This window comes from Periplaneta americana, chromosome 9, assembly GCF_040183065.1.
Source record: "Periplaneta americana isolate PAMFEO1 chromosome 9, P.americana_PAMFEO1_priV1, whole genome shotgun sequence".
In the NCBI taxonomy this organism is placed as follows: domain Eukaryota; kingdom Metazoa; phylum Arthropoda; class Insecta; order Blattodea; family Blattidae; genus Periplaneta; species Periplaneta americana.
This window is the reverse complement of record NC_091125.1, coordinates 160,011,790-160,023,825: the sequence shown is the minus strand read 5'-3', so window position 1 is coordinate 160,023,825 and position 12,036 is coordinate 160,011,790. Positions and strand designations below refer to the sequence as shown.

At 35.6% G+C, this 12,036-nt stretch overlaps 1 protein-coding gene across 1 annotated transcript in view; it reads left to right on the top strand.

Annotated features, from left to right (window-relative positions):
• The window catches only part of sn (fascin domain-containing protein singed), a 257,666-nt gene that overhangs the window by 81,631 nt on the left and 163,999 nt on the right, over positions 1-12,036 (top strand). Inside the window, exon 2 of the mRNA XM_069836225.1 lies at positions 6,243-6,763. Coding sequence (XP_069692326.1) covers positions 6,281-6,763 — 483 coding nt within the window. The 5' untranslated portion in view covers positions 6,243-6,280. The remainder of the gene's footprint in view (positions 1-6,242; positions 6,764-12,036) is intronic.

The following is a 12,036-nucleotide window of genomic DNA, read 5'->3' as shown; positions in this document are numbered from 1 at the left end:
TGACATAATTTCTATTGAAGGATGAAGTTATTTTCAAATATCAACATTAAGAAAAAAAATTAATATTTATTACACGAACGTAAATTAATAAACATATCCTTCAAGGAATGTCACATAAATGTAGCCTTCTTTCATATCTGAGGCGCCTATTAGATCTAAGCTTGAAAACTATGAAGTCATTATTCAAAGGTTTTAGTGTACAGCTAATTGATGTTTGTAATTCTGTCTGATTTATTGCGTTATGTGCAAAACTGAAATTTCAGACATGCATTTTTTCAATGAATTCAGATCTTGGACTAAATTTCTGAAGCGTATAATTCACAAATTCATTAGAGTGTTCCTACTGTCTTCATTGCTTAGCATCAAATTACTGAATGAGCGCTATGTTTCACTTATGATGTGAAATGTTTCTGGAAATGGTTTGGCTTCATCTTGAAAAAGTTTGTGGTAGTGGCAGGAATGGTATTTCATTTGCAAAATATACTTCTATAATTCAAATTACTCGGAAGCAAAAGAAATCATCGATTTAGCAATAGTCGAAGCATCTCTAACATTGCCTTTGTTGCTCTGTGAACAATTTTGACCAGGTTCTAACGTGTTTTAAAGAGATTTTTACATGTTTTAGCCAGGTTTGCATCACTCTTAACTAGGTTTGGACAAGTTTAACTGAATTTGAATCAGTTCTGACCGGGTTTGAACCAGTTTTGACTGAATTTTGATCAGGTTTGACAAGTTTTTTTTACAAGTTTTGGCCGAATTTGGATGTTTTGACCGGATTTGAACCAGCTTTGACCAGCTTAGATCAGTTTTGACAGGGCTTGAACCAATATTTACCGAATTTAAATCAGTTTTGACATGGTTTGAACCAGTTTTTACCGAATTTAGATCCGTTTCTACCGAATTTAGGTCCGTTTTTACCGAATTTAGATAAGTTTTAACCGGATTTCAATTAGTTTTGAGTCGGCCTGGGTGGTGCAGGCGGTATAGCGCTGGCCTGCTGTGCCCAAGGTTGCGGGTTCGTTCCCGGTCCAGGTCGATGGCATTTAAAGTGCTTAAATGCGACAGGCTCATGTCACTAGATTTAGTGGCTTGTAAAAGAACTCCTGCGGGACAAAATTCCGGCACATCGGCGACGCTGATATAATCACGGCAGTTGCGAGCGTCGTTAAATAAAACAATTTACATTTTAAGGGGAGAGGATGGTATTTTTTAAAACTTTTTTTCTTATTTGGTGTACAGTATTAATTTTTTGTATGTAGAGAGCTCATAGCTATAGGAACTCAACCAAAAATAAATATTTTGAAAAAAAAAATTATTTGAGGGCCCAGATTTGAAAAAAATATATATCCAGTGCAGGACTTTACTAAAACCGATATATCTAAACCATTTTTAAAGGTAGATTCATCCAGTTTTTTGCAATGTACTTGAAAAAGCATGCTCTACAAACTGTCTGTAACAGAATTTTGATATTTGTCCCTACCTTTGTGAAATAAAAAATTAAAATTTAATAACACTTTTCTGATTTCCTTTCTTGCAAACAAACGGATGTAGCTTTAAAATGAAATCAATTAACAAAATTCTGTTACAGAGAAAAGTTTCCCAATAGTCTAAAGAATGGGTGTTCTAAATTTCATGCATGTAGCTTTAATAGTTCAGACGTTATATCCATTTTTGTCTGGCAATGTAGCAAAAAAATTAAGTTACCGTAAACCGATAAAAGGGGGCGAGTGATTTAAAAATCCATAGCGCAGGAAGTTTAAAAATGGCGTCTCAACATCAAATACCCACAAAATATTATGCTATGCATTCCACACATATCACAGAGTATTTTAAAGATTTTTTTTTTAATTTGCTCATTTTTCACCAAAAAGTACCATCCTCTCCCCTTAACCCAGATTTTCCCATCGTCCTTTTTTAAGGACAGTTGCAGTGCCTTCGGATATTATGTCATTGTTGGTGTTAGGGACATTTTATATATGTTGTGCGATAATGTTGGTAGTATTTGTTAGCTTTAGAAAATATACGTTCCTTGTTTCAGTTTATTTCAACATCATTTAATCGATTTTTGAGAGTAACTAATGTGCTACTGTATTTTTATCACAACAAAATTTTTGGGCTTATCTGGGTCAAATCAGTTTTGTCCGAATTTGGATCAGTTTTGACAGGGCTTGAGCTAGTTTCGACCAATTTGGATTAGTTATGACTTGGTTTGAATCAGTTTTGACTAAATTTGGATCAGTTTTTTTTTATGAGTTTGGGTTAGCTTTTTATCGGGTTAGGGTCAGCTTTTTACTAGGCTTGGATCGTTTTTTTTTTTTGCTGGATTTGGGTCAGTTTTTACTGAATTTATATCATTTTTTTCCGGATTTGAACCACTTTTGACCGAATTTGGATCAGGTTTGCCAGGTTGGAACCAGTTTTTACCGGGTTTGGACCACTTTTGATCTGATTTTGACCGGTTTTAGACCAGGTTTAACAAATTTCAACTAGATATGAGATAATTTCTGTAGTTGAAAATCTTGATAAAACAAATCTTGGCAACTTCATTAAGTATTACACGCTGAATTAATATTTTAAAAATTAGATATCACTTTTTTCGTGAGTTTAATTAATTTTGCTATCAAACATGATTTATTGCTTGCGCCAGTCATATCGTCGTGGTAATTGTACTTACAGTCTGGGTGTCGAAGTCGTAGTAAGAATAAGAACCCAGAAGATACCCGTTTGTTTGGCTGATGACATCGTGTAATCTGGTAACAGGAACTTGTGCTTGTCTCCTAGTCACGCCTCTTGCTACGTGCCTGACAGGCGTTTTTATTCTCTCATGATCTCTTCTTAATGGTCTTGCCATTTAGAGTTTCACTTTGTTTTAATGTCATGTGATCGTTTGACCTGCATTGACGGTGGTACATTAAGTAATTTTAAAGAAGTTTTAATCTTCTGCAGCTATGTCCTCTTAACAACCGCCACTTATTTTTTTTTTTAACTTAGAGTATTTCTTTTGCAACGTTACTTCTTCTCGTTGTTTTTCTCGCTCATCTTTTTTTTTTCCGTTTTCCCTTTTCAGATTTTCCTCTGTCGATTTGTTGCTTGTCTCATCGTTTTATGATGTTCAACGTGGTTCGAGACTTTTGGGAGTTTGAACCATGTCATACAGGCACACCATTTACTCTATGCAAAAAATTTTAACGTCCTTTGCTTCAATGTCCGCGTTATTTGCTTAAATTTCGGCATTACTTAAATTTCAGCCTACTTGCTTAAAATTGGGCTTTACTTGCTTAAATTTCAGCGTTAAGAATTATTTTCTTAAATTTCAGCGTTAAGAATTATTTTCTTAAACTTCCGCGTTCTTTGCTTATATTTCCGCTTTCTTTTCTCAAATTTTAGTGTTACTTGCTTAAATTACCTCATTTTTTTAATTCTTTTGTAGAATTTTCTCGATTATTTTGCCGTGTGTTATGCTTAAAATAAGTTTCTTGTTTCAGTACCAGAGTTTCTTGCTTAAGAGGGGGATGTTATTGAAAATACAACTTTTTCTTTAAAAAGTCATTAGAACCACAGTTTTTAAGCCAAAAGCATGAAATGTTGTGTGCATAAATATAAAGAACTGTGTTCAATGGAAAAATATAATGGAATACCTAACAGTAAGACTTGTGCATGTGAATATATTATAAATATTTAACAATTATGCCCTTTGTATATGAAAGCCATAGCATCAATTCTAATTATGCAATTTATTTGAAATTTTTACTGTATGAAGCTAACACTTCTGTAAGATTACTGAACTAAGTAGAGCATCGATTATCCGAATACTGATCAACTGGAACATCGGTTAACCGAAAGCGTTCCAGTCCACAAATTCAAATTTGCGCGCGAGTCATGTAGAAGTTTCGCTAGTGCTGTTTGCGAGATTTAGCGGCAAAAGAAACGAGTCTCAGCTTTGAAGCGAAAAAAAAGATGATCCAAATCAAGCTTTCAGGTATAACTCCCTGTGAAGTTGATTTGAATAATTTCGAGGGAAAAATCGTTCCGGGGCCGAGTAACGAACCCGGGACCTTTGGTTAAACGCACAAACGCTCTACTAACTGAGCTACCCGGGAACTCTACCCGACACCGATCCAATTTTTCTCTCTATATCCACAGACCTCAAAGTGGGCTGACAACCGTCAAGCAACCAACATTGAGTGCACACTAACTCTGTGTGACTTAAATTGTGGTTTTCTGTTATGGAACAGTGACGTACATATGTAATATACGATTGTACGATTAAAATTACATATTATGTAAGTTTATTCAGTACTTGACAGGAAAAACAACTTAAGTCCATGACTAAAGGTGTTTTACCCCTTAACCAAATATTCTGCTGCTAAGAAAAACTATACAAAAGTCGTGGATTAAAGTCATTCTGCTACTAAACGATGCCCCTTGCACACAGTAACATAATCATGCTCTCAACTCAAGACCCCCAAAATGTGGACTTAAGTCGTTTTGCAAATTCACCATTCAAATATGACACAATATGAATGACACCATGTAGATTACGAAAAACATATTCTCAAAAAAATCGATATTTGACACAAATTCATGACACCCCCCCTTAAGTCGTTGAGTTTGTTTTCATTGTCGATTTCTTGCTCAAGCTATCGAGTTTGTCTAGTTCAGGCATGTCAAAACCCTGCACATTGTGCACTTGTCTCTGTGCGATGTGCAGTTTCTATTCCCCTACCTGGAGGGAGTGAATCGGCTTGGAGGGGAATGCGACAGGGCTGTACAGTACCTATAGTAGCAGATCAGCTTTTGTTTCAGTAACACAGATCAGTACGGGTGCTCATTGAGCTGTGATTGTGAATGCGTTATGAAAAATAAAGTGAGGAGTCCACAGATATAAGGAAGAAGAGAAATCACGAATCATGTAACATAACTGTTATGATGTTTTCCTCAGCCAACAGTAATTATTTTAAAATGAAAGGTTTTCATCATATCATGTGGACCTAATAGTGATGTGAGAATTTAAATCAGATTAGTAAAGTTCTCAAAATATGATATTCGCCAGCTCTTATTTCTTAATGAGTACTCTCACGGCAAGACAAACATGACAATGATGTTGTTTTGGAGTCTGTACTAACACAGCCATCAATGGTTAGACGACTTACAACTTTTATTTGATAAGCTGATAAGTGATGAGAATATTGAGTGAAGAATATATGTGAGGATCTTGAGGTTGTAAGGGAAGGAAGAAAGCAACTATTTTTAAGGCGGAAAATTTTTCTGGAAAAATAATACATAATGGCGAATTTTCCATCTTACGTTACTATATTATCTAATACTTACGTTAATAAATCTTTAAACCTGACATAAAGAAAATGTCCTCGCTTCACAGCTTGTGAACTACTCTTTTAACTCAATTCAGTAACGCTTCCAACTTGCTGATACTTGCTCTCAACGTTTTCCACATAAACTATATATAAATTTAAACTCAAGCTTAATTTATCCAATTTATTAATAATAATGTGAATTTATATTAATTTACAGCAAGAGGAAATGATTCCAGTGTAAAAGCCTCACATTGTCCTATTGCATGTAATTGGGAGTAAAATATTTTCTTTAACATTTGTGCACCAATGGCCCCAATAATGCTTGAGGAACAATGAAAGAGTATTATTTTAAATAATCAGTACCTACTACGTAAAATGAAATACTGTGTTCGTTTTTTGTTGTTTCGAAATTACTGCAATATTTATATTTTCTTCAAATACTGTATACAAATCATGTAAATAAATGATTCTTTACAAACGACTGCTTTGTGAATTGTAACTGAGTAAGTCTATTGTTTCTTGTGTTACAATTATTGTCAAATATAGACACTGACAATAATTGTGTTTTTTCCTTCTGCTAAGTCTGTTTATAATGTCCAAATGTCAATTTAATTGAACACTGGAAGCGCAGAATAGATTCTTGTACATCCCTCCGACTAAGAACTGGTAAGAGCAACACGTGAATGACGCAATCTGCACAGACCGGCGTTCCGCGCACATACCCTGCACTTTCAGTGTCTGATTTCTGACATGCCTGGTCCACTTTCTTGTTCAGATAGCCTCTCTTTGGTGTCCTCCTTGTTAGCTTGCTTATCCCTTGGTTTAATTCTCTTTTCCACAAAACCTCCACAGTAATACTGAGCCTTCACATGATATCTTCCTCTGCCCGTTTCTTGTTTCTGACGCGTTGCTCTTCTTGTTCCACAGAACCCCTGACCCGCCGCTGTCTCCTCGAATCCACGACAATGAACGGAGTGAACGGCATGAACGGCCACGGCGACCTGAACGGAAGCGGGGGCGAGCTGATCTCGCAGAGCCTGCCCAAGGGCTGCTGGACCATCGGTCTCATCAACTCCAAGTTCCGCTACCTCACGGCCGAGACCTTCGGCTTCAAGATCAATGCCAACGGCGCGTCGCTCAAGAAGAAGCAGATCTGGACGCTGGAGCCCTCCTCCTCGAGCGGCAGCGAGTCCACCATCTACCTGCGCTCGCACCTGGACAAGTACCTGGCGGTGGACTCGTTCGGCAACGTCACGTGCGAAGGCGAGGAGCGAGACCCTGGCTCCAAGTTCCAGATCTCCGTAGCGGACGACGGCACCGGGCGATGGGCTCTGCGCAACGTGACGCGGGGGTACTACCTGGGCGCCTCCGCTGACAAGCTGACGTGCACCGCCAAGGTGCCGGGCGACGCCGAGCTGTGGCACGTGCATCTGGCCGCCAGGCCCCAGGTACAGCGCACTCTTCTGTTTCTCAGTAAATAAGTCCGGCATTCTAATACTTTTGCATTATTTTCCTGGGAAGAAAAACTGACATTACTTCACTAATTTAAAGACATGAGATTAAATAGTAAAAAGACAGATAAAGTTCCCAGATAGGCCTACAGCGCACTCTTCTAACTAATGCGTTCTTCAGTAAATAAGTCCGGCATTCTAATGCTTTTGCATTATTTTCCTGGGAAGAAAAACTGACATTACTTCACTAATTTAAAGACATGAGATTAAATAGTAAAAAGACAGATAAAGTTCCCAGATAGGCCTACAGCGCACTCTTCTAACTAATGCGTTCTTCAGTAAATAAGTCCGGCATTCTAATACTTTTGCATTATTTTCCTGGGAAGAAAAACTGACATAACTTCACTAATTTAAAGACATGAGATTAAATAGTAAAAAGACAGATAAAGTTCCCAGGTACAGCGCACTCTTCTAACTAATGCGTTCTTCAGTAAATAAGTCCGGCATTCTAATGCTTTTGCATTATTTTCCTGGGAAGAAAAACTGACATTACTTCACTAATTTAAAGACATGAGATTAAATAGTAAAAAGACAGATAAAGTTCCCAGATAGGCCTACAGCGCACTCTTCTAACTAATGCGTTCTTCAGTAAATAAGTCCGGCATTCTAATGCTTTTGCATTATTTTCCTGGGAAGAAAAACTGACATTACTTCACTAATTTAAAGACATGAGATTAAATAGTAAAAAGACAGATAAAGTTCCCAGATAGGCCTACAGCGCACTCTTCTAACTAATGCGTTCTTCAGTAAATAAGTCCGGCATTCTAATACTTTTGCATTATTTTCCTGGGAAGAAAAACTGACATTACTTCACTAATTTAAAGAAATGATATTAAATAGTAAAAAGACAGATAAAGTTCCCAGGTACAGCGCACTCTTCTAGCTAATGTGTTCTTCAGTAAATAAGTCCGGCATTCTAATGCTTTTGCATTATTTTCCTGGGAAGAAAAACTGACATTACTTCACTAATTTAAAGAAATGATATTAAATAGTAAAAAGACAGATAAAGTTCCCAGGTACAGCGCACTCTTCTAACTAATGTGTTCTTCAGTAAATAAGTCCGGCATTCTAATGCTTTTGCATTATTTTTCTGGGAAGAAAAACTGACATTACTTCACTAATTTAAAGAAATGAGATTAAATAGTAAAAAGACAGATAAAGTTCCCAGGTACAGCGCACTCTTCTAGCTAAAGTGTTCTTCAGTAAATAAGTCCGGCATTCTAATACTTTTGCATTATTTTCCTGGGAAGAAAAACTGACATTACTTCACTAATTTAAAGAAATGAGATTAAATAGTAAAAAGACAGATAAAGTTCCCAGGTACAGCGCACTCTTCTAACTAACATGTTCTTCAGTAAATAAGTCCAGCATTCTAATACGTTTGCATTATTTTCCTGGGAAGAATAAACTGACATGACTTCACTAATTTAAAGAAATGATATTAAATAGTAAAAAGACAGATAAAGTTCCCAGGTACTGCGCACTCTTCTAACTAATGCGTTCTTCAGTAAATAAGTCCGGCATTCTAATACTTTTGCATTATTTTCCTGGGAAGAAAAACTGACATGACTTCACTAATTTAAAGAAATGAGATTAAATAGTAAAAAGACAGATAAAGTTCCCAGGTACAGCGCACTCTTCTAACTAATGTGTTCTTCAGTAAATAAGTCCGGCATTCTGATACTTTTGCATTATTTTCCTGGGAAGAAAAACTGACATTACTTCACTAGTTTAAAGAAATGAGATTAAATAGTAAAAAGACAGATAAAGTTCCCAGGTACAGCGCACTCTTCTAACTAATGCGTTCTTCAGTAAATAAGTCCGGCATTCTAATGCTTTTGCATTATTTTCCTGGGAAGAAAAACTGACATTACTTCACTAATTTAAAGAAATGAGATTAAATAGTAAAAAGACAGATAAAGTTCCCAGGTACAGCGCACTCTTCTAGCTAATGTGTTCTTCAATAAATAAGTCCGGCATTCTAATACTTTTGCATTATTTTCCTGGGAAGAAAAACTGACATTACTTCACTAATTTAAAGAAATGAGATTAAATAGTAAAAAGACAGATAAAGTTCCCAGGTACAGCGCACTCTTCTAGCTAATGCGTTCTTCAGTAAATAAGTCCGGCATTCTAATGCTTTTGCATTATTTTCCTGGGAAGAAAAACTGACATTACTTCACTAATTTAAAGAAATGAGATTAAATAGTAAAAAGACAGATAAAGTTCCCAGGTACAGCGCACTCTTCTAACTAATGCGTTCTTCAGTAAATAAGTCCGGCATTCTAATACTTTTGCATTATTTTCCTGGGCAGAATAAACTGACATTACTTCACTAATTTAAAGAAATGAGATTAAATAGTAAAAAGACAGATAAAGTTCCCAGGTACTGCGCACTCTTCTAACTAATGCGTTCTTCAGTAAATAAGTCCGGCATTCTAATACTTTTGCGTTATTTTCCTGGGAAGAAAAACTGACATTACTTCACTAGTTTAAAGAAATGAGATTAAATAGTAAAAAGACAGATAAAGTTCCCAGGTACAGCGCACTCTTCTAACTAATGTGTTCTTCAGTAAATAAGTCCGGCATTCTAATACTTTTGCATTATTTTCCTGGGAAGAAAAACTGACATTACTTCACTAGTTTAAAGAAATGAGATTAAATAGTAAAAAGACAGATAAAGTTCCCAGGTACAGCGCATTCTTCTAACTAATGTGTTCTTCAGTAAATAAGTCCGGCATTCTGATACTTTTGCATTATTTTCCTGGGAAGAAAAACTGACATTACTTCACTAGTTTAAAGAAATGAGATTAAATAGTAAAAAGACAGATAAAGTTCCCAGGTACAGCGCACTCTTCTAACTAATGCGTTCTTCAGTAAATAAGTCCGGCATTCTAATACTTTTGCATTATTTTCCTGGGAAGAAAAACTGACATTACTTCACTAATTTAAAGAAATGAGATTGAATAGTAAAAAGACAGATAAAGTTCCCAGGTACAGCGCACTCTTCTAGCTAATGTGTTCTTCAATAAATAAGTCCGGCATTCTAATACTTTTGCATTATTTTCCTGGGAAGAAAAACTGACATTACTTCACTAATTTAAAGAAATGAGATTAAATAGTAAAAAGACAGATAAAGTTCCCAGGTACAGCGCACTCTTCTAGCTAATGCGTTCTTCAGTAAATAAGTCCGGCATTCTAATGCTTTTGCATTATTTTCCTGGGAAGAAAAACTGACATTACTTCACTAATTTAAAGAAATGAGATTAAATAGTAAAAAGACAGATAAAGTTCCCAGGTACAGCGCACTCTTCTAACTAATGCGTTCTTCAGTAAATAAGTCCGGCATTCTAATACTTTTGCATTATTTTCCTGGGAAGAAAAACTGACATTACTTCACTAATTTAAAGAAATGAGATTAAATAGTAAAAAGACAGATAAAGTTCCCAGGTACAGCGCACTCTTCTAACTAATGCGTTCTTCAGTAAATAAGTCCGGCATTCTAATACTTTTGCATTATTTTCCTGGGAAGAAAAACTGACATTACTTCACTAGTTTAAAGAAATGAGATTAAATAGTAAAAAGACAGATAAAGTTCCCAGGTACAGCGCACTCTTCTAACTAATGCGTTCTTCAGTAAATAAGTCCGGCATTCTAATACTTTTGCATTATTTTCCTGGGAAGAAAAACTGACATTACTTCACTAATTTAAAGAAATGAGATTGAATAGTAAAAAGACAGATAAAGTTCCCAGGTACAGCGCACTCTTCTAACTAATGCGTTCTTCAGTAAATAAGTCCGGCATTCTAATGCTTTTGCATTATTTTCCTGGGAAGAAAAACTGACATTACTTCACTAATTTAAAGAAATGAGATTAAATAGTAAAAAGACAGATAAAGTTCCCAGGTACAGCGCACTCTTCTAACTAATGCGTTCTTCAGTAAATAAGTCCGGCATTCTAATACTTTTGCATTATTTTCCTGGGCAGAATAAACTGACATTACTTCACTAATTTAAAGAAATGAGATTAAATAGTAAAAAGACAGATAAAGTTCCCAGGTACAGCGCACTCTTCTAACTAATGCGTTCTTCAGTAAATAAGTCCGGCATTCTAATACTTTTGCGTTATTTTCCTGGGAAGAAAAACTGACATTACTTCACTAGTTTAAAGAAATGAGATTAAATAGTAAAAAGACAGATAAAGTTCCCAGGTACAGCGCACTCTTCTAACTAATGTGTTCTTCAGTAAATAAGTCCGGCATTCTAATACTTTTGCATTATTTTCCTGGGAAGAAAAACTGACATTACTTCACTAGTTTAAAGAAATGAGATTAAATAGTAAAAAGACAGATAAAGTTCCCAGGTACAGCGCATTCTTCTAACTAATGTGTTCTTCAGTAAATAAGTCCGGCATTCTGATACTTTTGCATTATTTTCCTGGGAAGAAAAACTGACATTACTTCACTAGTTTAAAGAAATGAGATTAAATAGTAAAATGACAGATAAAGTTCCCAGGTACAGCGCACTCTTCTAACTAATGCGTTCTTCAGTAAATAAGTCCGGCATTCTAATGCTTTTGCATTATTTTCCTGGGAAGAAAAACTGACATTACTTCACTAATTTAAAGACATGGGATTAAATAGTAAAAAGACAGATAAAGTTCCCAGGTACAGCGCACTCTTCTAGCTAATGTGTTCTTCAGTAAATAAGTCCGGCATTCTAATACTTTTGCATTATTTTCCTGGGAAGAAAAACTGACATTACTTCACTAATTTAAAGAAATGAGATTAAATAGTAAAAAGACAGATAAAGTTCCCAGGTACAGCGCACTCTTCTAACTAATGTGTTCTTCAGTAAATAAGTCCGGCATTCTAATACTTTTGCATTATTTTCCTGGGAAGAAAAACTGACATTACTTCACTAATTTAAAGAAATGAGATTAAATAGTAAAAAGACAGATAAAGTTCCCAGGTACTGCGCACTCTTCTAACTAATGTGTTCTTCAGTAAATAAGTCCAGCATTCTAATACGTTTGCATTATTTTCCTGGGAAGAAAAACTGACATGACTTCACTAATTTAAAGAAATGAAATTAAATAGTAAAAAGACAGATAAAGTTCCCAGGTACTGCGCACTCTTCTAACTAATGTGTTCTTCAGTAAATAAGTCCAGCATTCTAATACGTTTGCATTATTTTCCTGGGAAGAATAA